This window comes from Lathyrus oleraceus, chromosome 6 (assembly GCF_024323335.1).
Source record: "Lathyrus oleraceus cultivar Zhongwan6 chromosome 6, CAAS_Psat_ZW6_1.0, whole genome shotgun sequence".
NCBI classification, from domain to species: Eukaryota; Viridiplantae; Streptophyta; class Magnoliopsida; order Fabales; family Fabaceae; genus Lathyrus; species Lathyrus oleraceus.
Window position 1 is genome coordinate 403,112,512 of NC_066584.1, and position 23,176 is coordinate 403,135,687.

At 40.5% G+C, this 23,176-nt stretch overlaps 2 protein-coding genes across 2 annotated transcripts; both read left to right on the forward strand.

Moving 5' to 3' along the window:
• The first annotated feature begins 459 nt into the window (after positions 1 to 459).
• LOC127095859 (uncharacterized) lies at positions 460 to 988 on the forward strand. The gene is made up of 2 exons (XM_051034491.1): positions 460 to 808; positions 981 to 988. Exons 1-2 carry the CDS (start codon positions 460 to 462, stop codon positions 986 to 988), a joined length of 357 nt encoding a protein of 118 aa, XP_050890448.1.
• An 8,872-nt stretch (positions 989 to 9,860) lies between these two features.
• On the forward strand, positions 9,861 to 11,612 carry LOC127095860 (ruBisCO large subunit-binding protein subunit alpha, chloroplastic-like). Its single transcript, XM_051034492.1, has 2 exons — positions 9,861 to 11,128; positions 11,230 to 11,612. The coding sequence occupies exons 1-2, from the start codon at positions 9,982 to 9,984 to the stop codon at positions 11,610 to 11,612; spliced, it is 1,530 nt and encodes a 509-aa protein (XP_050890449.1). The 5' UTR covers positions 9,861 to 9,981.
• The last annotated feature ends 11,564 nt before the right edge of the window (positions 11,613 to 23,176 follow it).

Sequence of the window (23,176 nt, forward strand, 5' to 3'; positions counted from 1 at the left end):
TAGAGATCTGAGATTTACGTTAAGGTTCTGGGAGAGTCTGCAAGCTACTTTGGGTACTAAGCTGAAGTTGAGTTCTTCGTATCTTACATAGACGGATGATCAAATAGAGAGGACTATCGAGTCTTTGGAGGACTTGTTGAGGGCTTGTGTGCTAGAACAAAGCGGTATTTGGGATAGTTACTTGTCGTTGATTGAGTCTACCTAAAACAACAGTTTCTATTCTAGTTTCAGAATGGACCATATGAGGCGTTGTATGGTAGGAGGTGTAGAACTTATATATGTTAGTATGAGTCGGGCGAACGTGTTGTGCTTAGACCTGAGATTGTTCACTTGACGACTGAAAAGATCAAGATGATCCAAGAAATAATGAAAGCATCGTAGAGTCATCAGAAAACTTACCATGACAAGAGGAGGAAAACCCTTGAGTGCCAGGTGGGAGATCACGTGGTTTTGAGAGTTATGCATGTAGCTGGTGTTGGTCGAGCTTTGAAGTCTCAAAACGTCACGCCGTGTTTTGTTGGCATGTACCAGATTTTACTGAGGATAGGAGATGTGGCCTATCAAATTGATTTGCCTCCGCCGCTTGCTAATCTTCATGATGTGTTTCATGTGTCTCAGTTGAGGAGATATATTTCAGATCCATCTCATGTGATCCCGGTGGATGATGTGCAGGTGGGAGATAATCTGAGTATTGATGTATCACCCGTGCGGATAGAGGTTCGGGAAGTGAAACAGATGCATGGTAAAGAGATTTCCTTAGTGAAGGTAGTTTGGGGTAGACCAGCTGGTGGGAGCATGACTTGGGAGCGTGAGAAGCAGCTAACGGAGTCGTATCCGACTCTGTTTTCCTCATGTAATTTTCGAGGGCGAATTTTTCTTAGGTGGGAAAGAGTTGTAACACCCCGAATTTTAATTAATTAATTAATTTGAATTATTTAGATTTTTATATGATTAATGAGTGTTTTAAATTAATTGTGTAGGATTGTGAGGGTAGGTATCCTTGAAATAGAAGTATGAAGGGAGTAAGAGTTTGGTATAGTTGTTGATAATTAATTAGAATTTTAATTAGTGATTGAAATAAATAGTGTTTTATCCAAATTAATTAAATAAATAATAAAATAACTAGAATATGAGTATCTTAATTAAATAACGAAGTTTAGTTATTTTACTTATTTAATGGGGATAATGAGAATTTTTAATAATTAGTCTATAACTATTTTATGTAATTGGTTGGAATAAAATAGAAGAGTAGAAATAGTAAGGAGAAAAGGAAGAATATTATTAGTATTATTTTATTAAAAGAAAATTAAAGTCAAGAGGGGTATGGTGGTAAATAAGATGATAAGTGAGGGCAATGATGGAAGTTCCTAAATGAGGGGGGATTAGGTTAATGATAACAAGGTTAGTAAGAGAGTTTGGAGGGTTTTACTTAAAATAGAATTTTGTGGTGAGAAGAGGCAAAGGTTAGGGCTAAAGGAAAATTACATTGTTAGAGCTTGAAGTGTGCATATTGTTGGAAAATCTAAGGTAAGGGTGAGAACTTGTTCCAATAGTAAAGGGTACGATAGAACGATAAAATGAAGGAACCCTTAACCTCCTTAGGGTTGGGTTTTTTGAATCATAATTTTGACTTTGGATGCTATGATGATTATATGATGAATTTCGTGTGTCTTATATATGTGTAGTTTTCTGTTTTGATGATTGAACTTATATTCATCATCGTTACAATTTTGAAGGTTTTAGGCATAATCTTAAAATTGTTATTAAATGATTTAATTGTGTTAAAACTATAAATCAATTTTAGATAATTAGAGTATTGCATGAGTTGTAATTTTCTGAGCGTTTGACTTTTTACAGAATCGAAATCGGAGGTCCGGAAGGCCTCCAACGATAAAAAACGCTGAAAATTTTACATTTTGTCTGTCACAATCGCGAGCTTTTTTTTATAATTTCCATTCGAACTCGTTTTGGTTATAACTTTTTATTCGTAAGTCAAAATCAAGTACCGTTTGAAGTGTTGGATATATGAAATAGAGTGTTATAACTTTGTTTCAGGGATAAAATAAATTTGATGATTATTTCATGAACATTTTTGTGGTTGAAGAAGATGAAAATTGTGTTGGAAATTTTAGAAAACAACAACTTTTTACTAACGCCTTCGTGCACGGTTTTGATCATAACTTTCAACTCGTGAATCATTTTTGGTTGGGGTTTGAAGTATTAGAAAGCTGACTCTCAGAGATATAACATGATGGTGATCAGTGAATTGTTTAAGTATTATTCTTATGCCTACTATGTTGGTGAAGTTTTGTTATATGTTCGGTTAATGAATTGTTGACATATCTCAACGATTTTGGTCAAACTTTTAATTCGTAAATCCGATTTTGATGCCGTTTGAAGTGTTAGAAAGCTAACGATCATACTTATAACATGGTAGTTATTGTAGATATGTTTTGATAATATTCACATGCATAATATGTTAATAAATGTATTGGTTTATACGTTTGGTTGATTAATCATTGCATTATTGTAATATCGTGGTGTGATGATTATGTTGTTATGTCGATGATGTTAAGATGTTGACGAGTTGCTATTATTTGTTGATATTATTCATATGGAAACATGAATTGGTTGTTACATGATGAATGACGTGATGCATAAATGATGAGATCTGTGTGTGGATCCTTTAGGTGAACCTTGTTGTGTTAATGACTGTTATTTAAGAGTCATGCATCTTGGTGTACGGGCTTCGGTCCAATTTTGGTGAGCCTTAATTCTATCGTGATGGATGATCGCTATATTCGCAAGTGCACGAATCAGGTCAGAGTAATATAAAAGATTATCGATGCCACAGAGACCAAATCGTCAATCTATCGATTACTATTGTTACGATGTTTATCTAAGGCAGTACAAATGAGATATTGATGTCGCAAAATAGCAGTAAATAAAGAAAATGATAAATACAGTGCAGATAAAGATAGGCTTGAATGTATTTCACGTTAGTTAAATGATGCTTCGATTGTCTAAATAGAACTACCTATGGGGCAATATTTTCTACTCTTGAAAAGAATCCATTTAACAAGAACTGTCGCTTTCGCGTATTCAGAACCGAGTTTACCCTTAAATTAAGGCCTTTTATTGTCACTTATAAAAGGTGCGCAGAATGCTAAAGTAGTAAACCTATTTTTAAGAAATAAGACTCGTAAGCTTAGTTGAAAATTGATTTTGATTCGGAAAGTTTACCCAAGGAGTTTCCTGATTTTAAATCTATCAACGTGTCCGAAAACAGTTTTAAAAATCGTTTTTCCTTAAAGTGATAAAAATTCCTAGTTAACTAAGTCAGGGTGCTTTCGCACTCCTTGAATATTTAAAACTAACCAAGTGTTTTTCAGAAAACTCGAATTAAAAATCAAAACAGCCCCTAAAGCATTTCTACAAATGCAATATGTGAAACATCTCTTTAACCGCGATCCTTACATTCTAACCTTTGAAAGATTTATCCAAACATGGTGATACAAACAAATACAACGATATTGAACATGTTGAAAAGAAGTTTAGAATGTAAGGCATGAAGAACAAGTAAAGCGTGTAAAACAATTAAAACGAGCAATAAAGATAATGGCGAGAAAATTAAATAAGGTAAAGCATGGCAAGGAATTAAATAAAGTAAAACATGGCAAAGAATTAAATAAAGTAAATAAAGTAAAGCATGGCAAGGATTTAGATAAAGTAAAGCATGGCAAGTAAAATAAAAAGGCGATTAAATTAGAACCTGCTCCAAACGGAGGCTTCAAATCTGTTACAAGGAAGTAAATAAACCTTTGACTTTGAAAATAAAGACGACAACAAAATCAAAGTGCTCCAACTCAATTACACTAAGGTGCGATAACCCCTCGATGTGACGGATTACCGCTTTTACAGATGATAATATAGTCTTAGTGTTGTAAACTAAGTTGGATGATTTGGAAGTGAACTAGAACGACCTATTTATAGAGGAACTCAACTTCATGCAAAGACCAGGATGCCCTTCAACTTCTCTTTAGTGGGAACGTGGAATTCAAAGGTGGCGCCCGCCACCCCTCCATGGCGCTCGCCATGTGAGTAAATGGGGAAGTTCGTGGGATCGTGGCAGTTTCCACCTGGTTGAGGGCTGATGTGTCATGGCTTCTCCTATAGCGGCCGCCATGCAGAACGCCACGAGTACAATATTTTCCGAAAACCCTGATTTTATGGTCTTTTTGCTTCGTTTCTTCTACAAAAGTCCTGAAAGAGCTAAATACCTGAAAACAACACAAAAGAAAGCATAACACAAGCAAAATGATAATAAAGACCTAATAAAAATATGCAATCCGAGTCAAATACATAGTGTGATTTATTGTGATCAATGGATCAGGTACGAGTAGTTAACTCTTATTATGATGGATTAGTGAAATGTTACCTATGTTGATGGTAACGAGTTTTGGTGAGCCTCGATCTCGTTGTGATGGATCGAGTGCGAGTAGCTAATTCCTATTATGGGGGATTAGTGAAGCATTACCTATGGTGGGGATCATGGAGTGAGATGAACCTGAGTTTTCATATTTGGTACCACATGCATGTTGAGTCGGTGTTGAGTACATTGCATAAGTGTTGCATTTGTATTAATTGTTGTTGATGCGTTGTTGGATGAGATGTTATTGCATATGATGTTAATGATAATTGAGATACAGTTTTGTATGATGTTGACGATAATTGAGATGTAGTCGTGTATGATGTTGATTATGATTGGAATGTTAGAATGTGATATATTGTTGTGCATGATTGTGTAAATGTTGTACTCTATTCTTCATTCTATTTCGTTATTATTGAAATGAATTCTCACCCCTTCTACTTGAATGTTGTCTTTACATGGGCATCGTGCAGATACTCAAGAGTATTATTGTAGAAGTAAGTGGAAGGTAGCTCTTGGATTACTTCTTTATTTTATCGCTTTTACTAGTGGTACCTTGCTCTGATCATGTAACATTAGGTTGGGTTAAACGCTTATTTTATTCCTTATGTATGATTATGTTCAAGTCATAAGACTAACTTCGATGTTGAGAATTCTTAAGATGTTGAGTTGATTGATTAGAACTCTCTTATTTATTTATTACAATTGAAGTGTACACTAGATGTTATTACTTGCTTTATCTTCCATAATTGTGATAATAATTCCACTACAATGATACTTTAAAATGGAAGTGAGCATGCAGTGACAAGTTATGAATGTCTTATTTTGTGAATATACAATACCAATCAGATGAGAAGGATGTCGTTTAAACATCCCAGGTATGATTCGGATAAGTGGGATGTCGTGTAAACATCCTTATTACAAATGTGTGTATTAAAACTTACTGTTGAAACCCATGTTACGGAGTAGGTCATGTGTGTTATGAATGCGTGACACCGTACGTGGTTTTATTTTATATTTAACTTATGTGATAAATTATGTGTCGGGTTTAGGATGTTGCAACTAGGACATCTTGGGGAAACAAGAGTACTTCAGAGAATTCTTCGGAATGGTATCTTCTAAAAGGTTAAGGGCTTGAGAGATAGGGAAGTTAAACATATTTGTAAGGGTCTGAAGTAGTGGTGAAGTATAAGAAGAGGTTCGAGGATATGATTGTCTACCTCAAGTGGAACAAGTTTGCATCAGGCAAAAAGTAGAAGATAAACCAAGTATACCAAATCTTAGAAGGAAGTCCGAGTTCAGGAAAATTTGTCAGAAGTTCAGTGTTAATAAGAGACCATTATGGGATGAATAGTTACCTAAAGATCAGTTATAAGAGATTTGGGTCGAAGAGAGAACAAGCATTACAGATCAACACAAGTTCTAGTGGGATTGGTTAAAGGAAATATGTGTTAAGGAAAAAGGGCAAGTAATTTGGATTCAAGGAATTCTAGTGGAATGATTATGTAATTGGAATCAAGAGAATTACAATGGAATGTATAAACCTTGCCATGCAACTTCTCTGTCTAGAAGAGAAGTGAACACAAAGTTGGGAATAGTATAAACCTTGCCATGCAACTATCATAATGGAATGTATTTCAGACAAAGGGACTATGGAGTTTAAAGGATTTCATTGAGGTTAAGATAGAAGCATGTAGTTAATGATTTTCCATGTACGGGAACTTCTAGAGGATAGAATGTAGTGGAGAAAGTTGAACCTTGGTATTAAGAGAAGTATGTGATAGTAGCATTATGATCACAAGTGTGTGTAATTGATTCCTTGTCTTGAGATGAATGCAAAGTAACACACTCTTTGTTGAGTAGTGAGTCTGGTGTTCTGAGGAGTTAAGTTTATGGTAAACAACGGAAGATAAGCCAAGCTTGAGTATGGGGAATAAGTGTAGAATGTGAGACAAACTATGTCATATGAACTCATGAGGAGACGATGAGGATTTGTCTGTAGCAAGTCATCTAAATAAGTAACCCCGATATGATGAATTGTGTAATCGGTAATTGGATTAGAGGATGGTTCCAATCGTAAGTGTGTGGTAATGTCAAGGTTCATCGTAAGTACATCTTGTTTGAGTTGAAAGAGTAGGAGTGGCTTATTGGAAGTCCTGTTGTTATTTATCTTCTCGAGTAGTGTTTGGTTGACTTATCACAGAATATATGTTCACACCTTGTTGGAGCTAAGTGAATACTAACAATTAGTTTTGTGTCGTGATCAGTCACCATTTTCTTTAAGTTTTCGTTATTGATCCGACAAGAAACCGAGGATTTTGAGACACTATCCAAGCATTTTGGTATTTTTCAAGGCAATTTTACTTCCCATATAATATTTAAGCATTTCAATTCATTGTCATGTTTTACTTTATATTTTCATGATTTTACGCGTGGGATGTCTGTGTTTTTATCCAACAGGTCCAGATGGAAGAACTGAGGAACTCAGAGTGAGACAAGGCAGAATTTTGGCAAGCAAAGGAATGGAAAAACCCCCGATAGAGGAGGCCTGACACGGCCACTTGTGTCACCTGACATGGGTTGTGTCAGGTAAAATGAGAATGAAAGCAAAAACAGTAGCCTGACACGCTCGTTCGTGTCAGCTGACATCGCCCGTGTCAGGCTTTATCCTCAATCGTGTCAAGCCCCCATGGGCGTGTCAAGTGAAGTAGTGAGCTGACATGGTCACCCGTGTCAGCAGACACGGGCCGTGTCAACCCAAGCCCAAAATTTTCCTTTTTTATCGGCTTTTTGATTATGGGGCTTGCGGAGATATTTTTGGACGTGTCCACCTGTTGCTTGGAATTTTCACTATATAAGGGAACCTTCTACCAAAGAAAAGATCATCTTGGAACGAGGCAAAACACATTATTGTCAAGAAATCAAGTATTACAGAGAGCAAGGAGTTCGGAGAGATGAAGGTTTTCTTGAGCGGAAGCGATTGAATATCGAAGTCATCCAAATACTTGTAATGTGTGTCATACCCCGATTTTGGTCCTGAATTTTTTATGTTTGTTTAGCGTGCTTGGCCTAACCTTACTTTGGTTTTTACATGAGGATTGGTCTTGGTCCAAAGTCATGGTGTTTGTTCATGTGCATTATCAGTCATGTTCTTTTCAAAGTCAAACATTCAAGTCATAAGGCAAAACAAGTTGGAAACCAACTTCAAACCATTTGTTAATCCATTTCAATCTATTTCATCCATGTTTAAACCAGTACATATGGTTCCATACAAGAAAAATACAAAAATTGACACTTTTGACCAATTGTTGACTTTGGTCAACAGTTGACTTTTTGGTCAACTTTGACCAAAGTCGACCCAAATCCGAAAACCCTAAAATAAACCCATGTCCATATCCAAATTACACCAAAGGTACTGTTACATGTGGTAAAACAACACTGAAGAACTTCTTCTCTCTCTCTCTCTCTAAACATACTCTCTTATTCACAAAATTCCATAACAAATCTCTCTGATTTTCTTTCATTCATTTTTCAGAAACCAATCACACATACCAAAAAAAACTGTAATAATATAACCATGACCCTTTAGCGTTGAAGAAAAAAATCTCTAATCATCTTCCTTTGCCATTGATCAAAATTCAGTTTTTGGTTTTGACACAAATAAAAAGGTTTCATTTTTATTCTTACACTGATGGCACCAAATTCAGTTACAATTTCAACTAACAAAGCCAATGAATTTTATGATTCTTCTCAGATTAGTAGTACAAGGAATCCTTTTGCAACAGTTTCCGGTAAAGATGGTGATATACAACAATCTAATCCATTAATTGTTGACTTTGCTTCTCTTAATACATGTAACACGTGTAAAGAAAAGTGTCCCGAGTCTTCCTTGTCCAAGGCAGTCTTTTTTGCAAAAGGCACAATGGTGTCGAATGTTTTTGTGATAATGATGAAAGTGGTCCTAGAAATGAGGTTGGAGCTTCTTTGAATAACATTGAACTTGGGACTGATTCAGTCATTCAAATAAACGAGACAGTTGATGGAGATTGTATACTACATGATGATGGGAAAAGCAAACAAATAAATTCCTACAACCTGCAAAACAATAGCACCCACACACACAGAGGCAAGCCGCAACAGTAACTAACATGTTGGAGAATTCAGTACAGAGTTTATTTCATAACTTTGAGAAAGTTGCAAATTTTGTTCAACATTACGTATCTAATTTCATAGGCCATCATATCCAGTCATCAGGATCCTCTGGTATAGGTTCTGCCAATGCCTCCATCAAAGCTCCATCCGCGAACTGTAGTGCGTAACTGGTTGGGCTCTCGGTGTCCGCCCGCAGGTTGTAGCAAAACGCATGAGGAGTTTCTTTTGGACCCTGCAGTAGACATTGGTTCAGAGCATCATTAAACAAAAAAAATGAATGGAAGCCACAACAATTTTTGCAAAAAAAACATGCTGGATACCATTGCCCTGTTTGAGCCAACCAAGAACCGTAATGCAACCCATAACAAACCCTGCAGTGACCAAGTTATGAGCCTGTTACGTAACCAGCAGGAAATCATCTAACAATTCCATATCAGGGATTCACTTCAGGTCATACATCAGACCTGCCATGATGGTTTAGCAACAATATGTCAAATCCTGCAATGCAAAATATTGAGCAAGGAACCATCCTGCACAACAACATGATCTTACTGAAAAAAATTTCATACAAGGATTGTGAGAAGATTGCAAAAGATCTGAATCTTACCTTTAGAGCAACAACAGGAATTAGCAGCAAACCATGACATTTATGGCATCCTAAGTCGGTCTTCCATGCTGGCTAGCCTTGTAAGTTTGTACACAGGGATTTAAACCCTTGATAAAGACCAATGCGAACTCATTGCAATCATTTCTTCATATCACATAACAAAAGATGCATGGCAGCATTTGGTTCTTTCAAACAATCATAACAGTGCAAAACAAGTTAACTTACCGCAGTACCAAAATCCCACAACACTGAGCCAATACAGGTTATTGACACATTTGCAGACAGTGTGATGTCTGTCTGTTTAACAAAAACTGAAATTATTGGAGGAAGTGTTGATGGAACTGTTCGGATATTTGGCATTCGTATTGGCAGAGAAATATCTTTTAGCTTTGGGCAATCTGTCAACTGTATATCATTGTCAAATGATGGCAACTGCATCCTAGCCGGTTGCCTAGACTCTACTGTGCGTCTTTTGGACAGAACCACAGGTGAACTGTTACAAGAATATAAGGGCCACACTAATAAGTCATACAAATTGGATTGCTGCCTTACCAATACGGATGCTCATGTAACTGGTGGCTCTGAGGATGGCTTCGTCTATTGCCGGGATCTTGTAGATGCATCTGTTGTATCAAAATTCAGGGGTCATGCCTCAGTGGTAACAAGTGCACAGACCAGTCTCAGCAAGAAGGTTAAACAACATGGAAGGGTCAATTTCAGGCAGAAACCTAACCGTTTTGTGGTTAAAGCCGCCGCTAAAGATATCGCCTTTGACCAACATTCACGCTCCGCTATGCAAGCCGGAATTGATAAACTTACCGATGCTGTTGGCCTCACTCTTGGACCCAGAGGGAGGAATGTTGTGTTGGATGAGTTTGGAAGTCCTAAGGTAGTTAATGATGGTGTGACAATTGCAAGAGCTATTGAGCTTCCTGATCCCATGGAAAATGCTGGTGCAGCTCTTATAAGGGAGGTTGCAAGTAAAACTAATGACTCTGCTGGTGATGGGACTACAACGGCTTCGATTCTGGCTAGGGAAATTATTAAGCTTGGACTTCTCAATGTAACATCGGGTGCTAATCCTGTGTCGATCAAGAAAGGAATTGATAAAACTGTGGCGGCTTTGGTGGAAGAGCTTGAGAAGTTGGCTAGGCCTGTTAAAGGTGGAGATGATATAAAAGCTGTTGCTACTATTTCTGCTGGAAATGATGAGTTGATTGGAAAAATGATTGCTGAAGCGATTGACAAGGTTGGACCCGATGGTGTTTTATCCATTGAGTCTTCTTCCTCGTTTGACACGACAGTTGAAGTTGAAGAAGGAATGGAGATTGATAGAGGATATATCTCCCCTCAGTTTGTAACAAATCCAGAGAAATCAATTGTTGAATTTGAGAACGCTAGAGTCTTGATTACCGACCAGAAGATTTCAGCAATCAAAGATATCATTCCTCTGCTGGAGAAAACCACTCAATTGAGAGCCCCCTTGCTTATCATTTCTGAAGATATCACTGGTGGGGCTTTGGCGACCCTTGTTGTCAATAAGCTGCGTGGTATCCTTAATGTCGCTGCCATCAAAGCTCCAGGATTTGGTGAAAGAAGAAAGGCCCTTCTTCAAGACATTGCTATATTGACAGGTGCTGAGTTCCAAGCCAGTGATCTGGGCCTTCTCGTTGAAAACACGACAATTGAACAACTTGGTTTGGCCCGGAAGGTGACCATCTCCAAGGATTCTACCACTATTATTGCCAATGCTGCATCAAAGGATGAGTTGCAATCCAGGGTTGCACAACTAAAGAAAGAGTTGTCTGAGACAGACTCAATTTATGATTCTGAGAAACTCGCCGAGAGAATCGCTAAGTTGTCTGGTGGAGTTGCTGTCATCAAGGTCGGTGCTGCCACAGAGACCGAACTGGAGGATCCATCTCCAGAGTTTCCTTCAGGTAGAACAGCTGCAGATCTCGCCTCTAGCAATGGGCACAAAGGACTCTCTGGTTTTTTTTAGCAGAATCTTCATTAACAAGCCACCTTGAAACCCTCACAGTGGATGATCAACAAAAAGGTGGTAAGCAAGAAGTTCCAGGAATGAAAACAGTACAGACAGTTTTGGAGCGAACTGCAACACCTGTGGTCTATAATGATATGCCTGATGCCCTCTGTCTTAAGGATTCTCTAACCGCTGTCCGCAATGCTACACAAGTTGCCGATCGCATACATCGAGTATTCAGAATGCAGTCCTTTCAGAGGAAGCAGTTAACTCAGTATGAGGATGATGAGTTTGGTTTGTTAGATCAGAGGGTTCTTTCCCTACTAACTTCTAAGTCGTGCAAATCAGGACAAGGAGATGGTTTATTCAATACTGCTGCAGCAACAACACACAAAAATCAGTCCAATTCCAAAAAAAAGGGAAAACATATATTCAAGTGAGTTACAGCGGTGAATTTGTTTCTTACCAACAGTGAAGTTTTCACATGGAGAAACAAGCTACTCTTGCAAGGTTGAGTGTTGTTAACAGAAGCCTCAAAGTTGCAAGAAAATTCACTGCAGTAAAATCACAACAACTCAGTAAGATGGTAAAAATTCACAAGCAACAAAATGAAACATTTTCACAGAAGAAGTACAAGGTACATGTTACCTTTTTCAGAGCAAACACCAAAATGGGATAGACAACAGAGCAGCACAAAAAGAAAGCACTTCCAATTCCATACTCTTTTGAGCTCATCCAAACCCTAGCAATGGGATTATAAAAAGGGAGGAATCAGTAAGAAAAAGAACCTAGAGCACAACAGAAACTGAGAGGCAAAAATCAAAGAGAAAAAACCCTAATTTCTAAAGGTTGGAGGAGCGGCCACTGTTCACAGAAAAGCTAGAGGCGGAAATCTGAGGAAGGAAAAAGACCTAGAACCGTTTACCTGGAGGCCGGCGTCTATACGTTCTTCACCGCCACCACCACCACGACACTTTGTAAGTATTTCTCTTTCTTTCTTGTTTATCTTTCTCATGTGCTTGCTGTTGAAAATATTGTGAGAGTTGAGAGTGATTGAGAGGGGTTTGTTGAGAGCGAGAGAGGGATTCGTGTGTGAGATGGAAAGATGCGAGTGAGGTGCTGAAGGTTTGAGCTCGAGTGAGGGAGACGAGCTTCTGTTTCCATTTTCTTTTTTCTTTTTTTAATTTTTTCTTTTATTATTTAATTTAGTTTGTTTTTAACACAAAAATCAGAAAAATGTATATGCTTTTATTTCTTTTATTATTATATTACTTTTTATTTATTTAGCTTATTTTGTTTTTAACAGAGATAATAAAAAACCCATAAAAATGTTTATTTTGTTTTTTTATTTAAATCTTTTTAGTCCGGTTCATATATTTAACATAGTATATCAGTAGCAAATATTGTTGAGTGGTCTGGTGGAGAAGGGCAGTGTGCATTTTCTTGAGTGGGGTGGGTTCAATACTCATGATTGGTGTTTTTTAGCATTTTATTTCTTTTAGTTATATTATTTTTCTTTTAGCATTTTTTATTCTTTTAGTATTTTGTTAATATCTTTTTTTATGCTTATTATAATTTCATGTGTTAATAATGCGTAGTTATTGTATTTGAATTTAGTTCAAAACCATTTTTTAAACTATAAAAATCATACTTTCTCGATTTAATATCGAGCCCATTTTTTTACACCCTTGTAAGTCGATTGCTTTTTAAGCATCGCCATCAACCTCACATAGCTTACTCTTGGGCTTTCTTACAATGAGCCGGTTCCCTTACACTTACACTCATACGTTGTTTAATGCTTTATTATTTCATTCTTTGATTATTTGATTCGATTATATATTTGTTTATACCTTACTTGTTTGATTAACTGTGGCCTACTTGTATGGTGTATGAGGCATATATTTATATTGTTTTGATTGCCATGACAACCCCCATTCATAACAAATGTATCCCTCTCCCATGAAATGTATAATATTCTTTCATTTTTTATTCATCTGTTAATACAAGAAATAAAATGAATACCCGATAACCATTTCGAAACAAGACCAAAACCTCGATCCAACGTCGAGTGATCACTTTTCTCAAAACCTAACAGAACCAGCACGTATTCCTCCACCCTTTTGTAAGTCGATTGCTTTATGCATCGCCATCAACCTTGTAAGTCGACTACTTTATGCATCGTCATCAACCTTGTAAGTCGATTGCTTCATGCATCGCCATCTACCCTCATCCCTAACACTTCTCCTCGCTCCATTCGTCGATTCTTGTTCCGATTAGGTAGCACCCATTAGATAGAACCTTTTGTATGATAACATAAGTAGGATTCCCACATCCTTTTGTATGATAACATAGGTAGTTTTCCCATATTCCTTTGCATGCTAACATTAGGTAGATGTTCCCATTTGTAAATCCTAAACACTTAAGTACACATTGCATGACAACTCTAGGGCAGAGCTTCCCCATTTCTTTTAGACCTTTCCGAGCGTCTCCGATCTTGTGGCATGTAGTCCGTTCTATTGCAAAGAGGTAACTGCCTAAGACTCGATTCAGCGAGCTGCGACACCTACTGCTAGGACGTGAACACATTGCCCACTCTCCTTTGACACAACTGGTGTCCTCCTTTCTAAGTCCATGTTCAGATGGCAACCCCTATGTAGGGGAACTACGTCGCTCTGATTCTCATACCAGATGAGGTACGTAGGCAGGAGACCGTGCGAGGTCTCTCCGGGCGCCTTTTTTTTCTTCACCTTTGTGTCTCAACCCCCTATGAAGGGGAACTACATCGCCCTGATCCTTGTTCCAGACGAGGTATGTAGGCAGGTGGTCGTGCGAGACCACTCCGGGCACCTTTTTTCCTTTTTTTGTGTGTGTTTGTTTGACAATTGCTAGGCTCGAGTTCCCGACTCCTTGGCAATTTGTTGTTTGTTGTTCTTGTTGTGTGCTTGGAAGTTGATGTAAGTCCATCGAGTGGCATTCGGGTTCCAGTGTGGGTTTGTTGGGTTCAGATGCTGATGTAAGTCCAGTGATTGGCAGTCGGGCTCCATGTTTGCCACCTTTTTGTGTGTAGGTGCCATGTTCAGATGGCAATCCCTATGTGGCCGAACTACGGCAACTCTGATTCTCATGTTCAGATGAGATACGTAGGCACAAGATGCGATGTCTTGCCGAGTTTGACTAACAACTAACAACTAATCCTTGTTTCTTTCGCCCTCGTTGCGATCCTTTCTCTCGCCCTCGTTGCGATCGAGACCTTTCCCTTTCTCTTGCCCTAGTTGCAATCGAGACCTTTGTTCCCGTAGTTAGTTGAATTACGTTTTGCTCTGATTCTCATTCCCGATGAGATACGTAGGCATAAGACGCGATGTCTTAGCGAGCACACTTATCCTTAACCCCTAGGTAGCCGAGCTACGAAGACTCTGATTCTCATTTCAGATGAGATACGTATGCAGTGGATGCGACATCCGTGCGAGTCATTTTCTTTGACCCTCTCTTTTAGTAAATAGTACATTAGATAAACATACACCCTTTAGACAAGAAACGACAAGAGTGGATCCCGTAGAGTACTACGGATGCGTAGGGGTGCTAATACCTTCCCTTCGCATAATCGACTCCCGAACCCAAGATTTGGTTGCGAGACCTTGTCTTTTCCTTTCCTTTCTCCAGGTTTACTTCGAGCGTTTCCTTTCCCTCCTTTGGGATAAATAACGCACGGTGGCGACTCTTCTGTCATTTCTTTCTCGCCGGTTGTTTTTTTCGCAGACCGTATTTTTCGGGTTGCGACAGCTGGCGACTCTGCTGGGGAACCGGTTTCCCTAAGCGAGTCCCTCCTAGCTTTTGTAGGTTTCTTGTTTGTTGGGTGTTTATTCTTTTGTACGATTATATATTTTCAGCATTTACCTGCTTTACCTTATTGCATTCATGTACATATGTTTGTTGTATCTGTGGGTTTTGTGGGTTGACTGTTTGTTGGGATGGGATATTTTATGAGAGATAAGCCCACTACCCAGGCTTGAGTGTACACATAGGTGTTAGAGTGGATAGTCATGAGGCTTGCGTGGCATGTTGTTATGTTAAGTCGTTCATGAACCCCACATTCCAGACGAGGTTTCTGTTGGATATATTGTGTCCTATGGGTGTTCCATAACGACAGATATTCCTTTAGAAATCGTCGACTCTGGTGACCATTTCCCGAGAACTCAGTCGAGGCCTCTCCTCCGAGACGCGTTTATGTTAGCTCTGGTGGGTGCATTCTCGCTGCTCAATCCGAGGACCCCGAGACTGGGAACTTGCTTTAGGATGTCCTATAGAGAGGAGTCAGTGGAGGTCTTTTATCCCGAAATAATGCCAAACCTTCAGTGGTAAACGTATTATTCTCGACTGAAGGGCTGAAGCTGACAAACTTCTGTTCTTAGAACCTACCTGTGAGGGGAGGGTTTGATCTCTACAGATACGGTTTCTGCCAGTGGTGCTGTGATGGTGACTTTGGTTCAGCCAAATTTATGGACATTTATTTCTGGGACGCCGGAGTTCTGTCCGTGGTTTATCAGCGGGTTCCGTTTATTTCGGATCCCTGGGCTGAATCTGTGGGTGCTCACTCAGATGGTGACTCAGTTCTCCAGACATGGGTTCAGATGCCAGTTGATCAGATTGACTTTGGGTTTCAGATGGTTGTGATCAAAGTTCAAGCCGAAGCTTCGGATCCTGTGTGCCGAGATGCACAGCCTGCCAGTCTTGGCTCCATCATTTGCATCATAGCATGTTTATTTTCCAAAAAAATAATAATGCATGAAAAAAGTTAACTCGCATGTGCATATCCTTTTCAGGATCATTCATGATAAAATAGCATCCGCATCATATGCATATCATGCCCATATCATCCTTGCATTGCAGACATGCTTGGGAGAGACTTCTCACTCTGGGTTTTGACTGAGACTGGATTGTTGATCATCGTCCGCACCGCAACCAGATTGAATCATCAGAGGAGTATGGATCAAGTCCAAGATGAGTTGGCTGAGATGAGGGCAAACATGGCCCAGTTCATGACCATGATGCAAGGAGTTGTTCAGGGGCAAGAGGAGCTGCGTGCCTTAGCCCAAAGACAGGACATGGCTCAGTTCATGAGCATGATGCAAGGGGTTGTTCAGGGGCAAGAGGAGCTGCGTGCCTTAGCCCAGAGACAAGAAGCTGTGATTCTGCCGCCCAGTCGTGCTTCACCAGAGGGGGTCCCTGTCAATGATCAAATTACTGCTGTCACTATTCCCGTCAACAACTATGCCGTGGGTGAAGATTTGAGGGGTATTATAATCAGTGGACAGCCCCTTGCTACAGAGACTGCTAATGTCAGAGCAACCCTTGCTCCGGTTCGCCATCCTGGCTCTTCAAATCCTTCAAGTTCTAAAAAGCCATCCTCTGGGGCACCCAGAAGGGGAGAGGGTGAAACAAACGTTGTGCACCGTCGGAGGAGCGTGAACAAAGGACAGCATCGGCAAGTTGCTGCTGTGACTATTCCAGCCACTCAAACTCAACAACAATAGAGAAGACCAACTCAGCAATATCAGCATCAATAACATCGTCCTCAGCAGCAGACTTACCGACCTCCCAATGGTAATCAAGCCAGTACGAGTAATGAGAGGAAGAAGATCATTTTTGATCCGATCCCTATGTCCTATGCAGAGCTGTATCCCTCTTTGATAGAGCGGAACTTGATTACTCCCAGAGACCCGCCGGCTATACCTGTCAACCCTCGGTGGTGGTATAGGCCCGATCAGCATTGTGTGTATCATTCGGGTGCTCCTGGTCATGATGTGGATAGTTGTTTCCAGCTAAAGATGAAGGTTCAAGACCTTGTGAGGTCAGGGATTCCGAGCTTTGAGGACTTAGGTCCCCGTGTTAATCAAGCTTGAAGACGGCAAGTCCCGGGTTGGTGATGGTTATTCTTCTGAGGTCTTCAACGAAGAGGTTTGTTCAAAAGCAGAAGTTGCTGATGCAAAGGATACTGACAGTTGTTATCCCTGGTGGGATCTATCACAAATGGGTCACTGTGGGTGTTCCTACAGTTGTTCAGAAGTCAGAGTAATAATCACTTTGTTTAAAAACCCTTCTCCCATGCCAAAAGGAGAAGTGATGACATTGTTGGCAACATTTTGTGCAATGATATTTTCATTCAAATAAATGCATGTTAAACATTTGTTTTTTCCAATTGTTTTCCTTTTTCGCTTTTTACATGAAATTGGTGATCACAAAAAAAACCTAAAAACAGGAATAAAAACAATCTTTTCATCTGCATAACGATTGTCTTGTTTGATTTCCAAAAAGCTTTTCATATCAAAATCATTATGCAGGTTGTTTCTTAAACCCATTGAACACAATGATCTGACGTCATCTCCCAATTGTGAATTCCCTGTATTCGAAGCGGAAGAAGATGATGTTGAAGGGATTCCTGACGAGATTTCCCGACTTCTTGAGCAAGAAAAGAAGATCACTCAGCTGTATCTCGAGAATCAGCAGAACAGCCAACTGGGGCATAAAAGAAAAAGAAAAAGAAAATACAAAGAAAGAGGAGGGTGCAAAATCAAAAGAAATCTAAATCAAAAGAAAGAAAAAGAAAGAAAGAAACAAAAGAGAAATAGCGCCCTCAAAGTCCCAAGTTGACTGATGCTGAATTCGATCGAAAAGAAGAGATTAACTGCCATGTGTCATGGTCAGTTATATCAGCGGAGAGTGACGAAAGCACGCTATAAGAAGGTCAAGCCTCGTGTGTTCCGAGGGACCCTGTGCTCAAGAAAGTCTTGTCTTTCGTGCCCGATTCCAGGGGCAAGTGAACTCCAAGCTATGAATGTCCATATGTTGTCAAGGGAGCCTTTTCAGGCGGTGCTTTGACACTTACAACAATGGATGAAGAAGTTCACTCGTCTTGGGAACTCCGATGCAGTCAAGAAATACTTCGCCTAAAAGAAAAAAAGCAAAACAGCTCGCTAAGTCGAACACCCCAAAGGGCGACTTAGGCAAAAAGGAGCGTCTCGGTGGATTGAAAACCCGAAAGGGCGATCCAGGCAAAAGTTAGAGACATTGAAAAAAAAAAGAATTCGCATCCCGCTAGATTGAGCACCTCACACTGGGGCAATCTAGGCAAAAATTAGGGATTTGGCAAGTAACTGCATCCTGACAAGACTGTGCCGTACATCTGTCATCCGTCAGGAATCCTCGATGCGTCGTCGACTGAAGCTCTGAATACATCGAAATTCAGAATGGTAGAGTAAGGGTCATTATGTTCAATGTAGCCCTCTCCAATGTATATCACCGATTTCAAACTTGTACAGATCTATGGAGTCTCGCCCTTTGCAGACTACCATTCCATCACATCAATTTGAGCTTTTATCCAATTATTTGCACTCTTATTTGTTTCAACTCAACAAACGTTTTGCATGTTTTAATTGATAAAGTATCATTGTTTTTCAAAATAAATAAATTTTTCAAAATTGTTCTCAAACTAAATGAATATTCACAATGATGGAAGGATACTTAGGAGACCCACAGTGCTCTCCCAAGGGCGGTATGATTACCAACAGGTAAGACAATTGTTCGTATCTCGAGCATGACTGTATCTTTTCCCTGTAGAACCTCTCATGGTTTCTCCTCAGCGAGATTGCCCAGTGTAGTGTTGGTTGAAGTTGTTCATCTTTATGTCCCCGGCAGTGCAGTTTTTTTCTTCCAAGTCCCTATTAGCACCTATAGTGGGGCATCCCCAGTAGAGTGCTGTTTGAGCCCTATTGTGGGGCATCCCTAGCAAGTTTGCTGTTTGGACGCTTTTTGTGGGGCAGTCCTAGGCAGAGCATTTATTGAAGACTTCAACTTTCCTCTCTCCAGCAGAGCAGTCTTCCTCCCTCCCCCAGCATGGGTGCTATTCTTGGAAGATTCAGTATTTGGTGGATTGACATCCAGTACTCCATCATGTCCTCAGATAGATCCCCAGCGGAGTTGTTAGCATGAGGAGCTTTATTAAGGCCTATCTATCTTCATCAGAGATCTGGTTGCTTCTGAGTATCCTTGATTTCCAGCACGAGTTGTTGTGGCGCGTCCGCCAGTATGTTGAACTCTTTTCTCCGGTTATGACTGACGATCCCTCCGGAAACCTCTGGTGGCCTTCCTCCCCAGCAGGATGGTGTTGCTCCCTGATATCCCAGTCTCTAGTGGATTTTCTCGGCTCTCTGGTGACTTTGGTTTTCCCTCCGGAAGAGTGGTACCGGATGGTTGATTCCCGGACCTGTGTGTTGAGCACGTCTGTTTGTCAGCATTCATCATACATTTTTAGGTATCATGCATACATGCATAATCATAGCATTCAGATACTCATGATGCAGCTGTTGCCGTGTATCTGTTGATGGTTGTCTCCTGCTATTTGTTGATACAGATCTCTCCAGTAGATCCTCCCTAACAGATTTGAGATCAGTGTCTCCTCAGCGAGCCTGAAGGTTACTACCTTCCCAGTAGGGTTTGTGTTGATGGTTTTCCCTCAGTGAGATCCCCAAGCGGATCGGGTTCGGAGAAAATCATCCCCAGTGGAGATAAGAATGGGTTGTCTCCCCTAGTAGGGTAATCTCCAAGCAGTTCGGGTTCGATGGAGTGCATCCCTAGCAAGGTTTGTCTTTCCCCAGCCGGATGGAAGTTGACATGGTTATAGGATCCTCAGCACAGTTCCTGGAGTTCCCCGGTGTTGTCTCTGGAGGAGACGTGTGTTTATGCATTCATCATTTAGATAAGCATAGCATATTGCATCATTAGTGCATAGCATTTCCATGATCATGGGGCATTGTGTAAAATAAAAAAAAAAACTCATGCATCAACATTGCAAACATGTCCATTAGCCCTAGGCCGTGGTGACCAGCCGAGTTTGGGTTGTCGGAAAGAGTTTAGCTTCGCGCCATTGGATCGGTTTCAGAATTGGGTTCATCAGCATGGTTGAGAGGTTGGTGCTTTCCCAACAGGTGGCTCCTTAGTTGAGTGGGTATCCCCAGCAGTGTTACTCCTCGAAGTTGGCAGCATCTTGCAAAGCTTGGGTCCATTCCCTTAGCAGAATTGGGTGTGTCTGATCTCTCCATGTAGAGTTTACCCCTTAAGCAGAAAGTGTCTACCATTTCCTTCTGCGCTCCCCACTGAGTTATATCCTCGTGGATGACGGTTGTTTTTGTTCCCTCCCTAACGGGATGGGTTTTCCCTATTGAGTTCTTTCCTCATTAGGATGAGTCCTGTTTCAGTCTGCCTTTTTGGATCGATCCTAAATTGGCTTCCTGTTGGCTGTCTCTCGTGCTTCCCTGGGGCATAAATGAATGGTTGCTCACTAACCGGCACTCATTCATCTCATCCTCAGCGGAATTTTTGGCTTCTACCAACAAACCGGTAGTTGTAAGTCCTATCTTTGTGGTTTTCTACCTACTAACTGATAGCTGTAAAATCCCACTTTCATCCCCTTGGTGGAGTTAACCCTGTGTGCTCATCCTATCGATGACTGGTTACTTTTCCGTGGCTTCTACCAACGAACCGGTAGTTGTAAGTCCTATCTTTGTGGTTTTCTACCTACTAGCTGGTAGTTGTAAAATCCCACTTTCATCCCATTGACAGAGTTAACCCTTTGTGCTCATCCAATCGATGACTAGTTACCTTTCTGTGGCTTCTACCTACAAACCGGTAGTTGTAAGTCCTATCTTTGTGGTTTTCTACCTACTAGCTGGTAGTTGTAAAATCCCACTTTCATCCCATTGGCAGAGTTAACCCTGTGTGCTCATCCTATCAATGACTGGTTACCTTTCTGTGGTTTTCTGCCTACAAACCGGTAGATGTAATCCCCTCTTTGCAGTTATCAGTATCCAGCTTGCGGTATTGATACTCTTTTCCCCTCTGGATACTTGCCTTGATCAAGCAGTATTGTCCCCAGTGGGTCTTCCCCTTTCTTTTGGGTATTTGCTCCAAGTCAGCAACTTTATCCTCTTTTGATTGGTCATCTTGTGCATGCCTAGTCCTGGTACCCTGATGCCTTTCTTTTCGATCGTTTATCCATTTAACAACCTGCAACCCGGTTATGAGGAATCTTCCATGCGAGTGTATTATCTACATTTTGACGGCTACTGATAATATATCTCATGCACTCTTTGGTCAATCTTTCGATTGTTATCCCTAGCTTGGGTCTTTGGCATGCGTGCCGGCTCACGTATCACTGTTTTGTTATCTTCGCCAATGCTGATAGACTTGAAGAATTTTCCGGTGTTCAGACCGAGGCGGTATCCAGACCGAAGTGGCATTCAGGCCAGTTTTCCCGGTATCCAGACCGAAGTGGCATTCAGGCCAGTTTTCCCGGTATCCAGACCGAAGTGGCATTCAGGCCAGTTTTCCCGGTATCCAGACCGAAGTGGCATTCAGGCCAGTGTTCCCGGTATCCAGACCGAAGTGGCATTCAGGCCAGTTTTCCCGGTATCCAGACCGAAGTGGCATTCAGGCCAGTTTTCCCGGTATCCAGACCGAAGTGGCATTCAGGCCAGTGTTCCCGGTATCCAGACCGAAGTGGCATTCAGGCCAGTTTTCCCGGTATCCAGACCGAAGTGGCATTCAGGCCAGTTTTCCCGGTATCCAGACCGAAGTGGCATTCAGGCCAGTTTTCCCGGTATCCAGACCGAAGTGGCATTCAGGCCAGTTTTCCCGGTATCCAGACCGAAGTGGCATTCAGGCCAGTTTTCCCGGTATCCAGACCGAAGTGGCATTCAGGCCAGTGTTCCCGGTATCCAGACCGAAGTGGCATTCAGGCCAGTTTTCCCGGTATCCAGACCGAAGTGGCATTCAGGCCAGTTTTCCCGGTATCCAGACCGAAGTGGCATTCAGGCCAGTGTTCCCGGTATCTAGACCAAAGTGGCGTTCAGGCCAGTTTCCGATTTTCAGATCGAAGAAGTTTCCGGTATCCAGACCGAAGTGGCATTCAGGCCAGTTTTTCCGATATCCAGATCAAAGTGGTGTTCAGACCAGATTTCCAGTGATCAGACCAACATTGATACTCTCATATTCCGATGCTTAGTGCGGCGTTCAGGCCCTGGGTATTCCTGTGTTACCATTTATTTTGGTATTCAGGTCAACTTCCTGTTTCGGTACTCAGACCGATTTTCACCGTACCAGACGGATTCTTCTTTTGAGATTGCTTCTTTGACGATGCTGACAGGCATTGTTTCATAGGGATTCAGGAGCAAAATCCGGGTCTTCTTAGTATTTAACCATCTCCCACAATGATCATATGAAGAACGTCCTGCTTCATATTCTCTAGTTGAAGACGCTTAAATAGGGGCAGCTGTCATACCCCGATTTTGGTCCTGAATTTTTTATGTTTGTTTAGCGTGCTTGGCCTAACCTTACTTTGGTTTTTACATGAGGATTGGTCTTGGTCCAAAGTCATGGTGTTTGTTCATGTGCATTATCAGTCATGTTCTTTTCAAAGTCAAACATTCAAGTCATAAGGCAAAACAAGTTGGAAACCAACTTCAAACCATTTGTTAATCCATTTCAATCTATTTCATCCATGTTTAAACCAGTACATATGGTTCCATACAAGAAAAATACAAAAATTGACACTTTTGACCAATTGTTGACTTTGGTCAACAGTTGACTTTTTGGTCAACTTTGACCAAAGTCGACCCAAATCCGAAAACCCTAAAATAAACCCATGTCCATATCCAAATTACACCAAAGGTACTGTTACATGTGGTAAAACAACACTGAAGAACTTCTTCTCTCTCTCTCTCTCTAAACATACTCTTATTATTCACAAAATTCCATAACAAATCTCTCTGATTTTCTTTCATTCATTTTTCAGAAACCAATCACACATACCAAAAAAAACTGTAATAATATAACCATGACCCTTTAGCGTTGAAGAAAAAAATCTCTAATCATCTTCCTTTGCCATTGATCAAAATTCAGTTTTTGGTTTTGACACAAATAAAAAGGTTTCATTTTTATTCTTACACTG

What these genes read in the sequence shown, in the direction of transcription:
- LOC127095859 (XM_051034491.1), top strand. Translation starts at nt 460, where the DNA reads ATGCATGTAGCTGGTGTTGGTCGAGCTTTGAAGTCTCAAAACGTCACG.
- LOC127095860 (XM_051034492.1), top strand. Translation starts at nt 9,982, where the DNA reads ATGCAAGCCGGAATTGATAAACTTACCGATGCTGTTGGCCTCACTCTT. An exon ending in ATCTCCAGAGTTTCCTTCAG is followed by an intron (nt 11,129 to 11,229) that starts GTAGAACAGCTG and finishes AAACCCTCACAG; the next exon opens with TGGATGATCAACAAAAAGGT.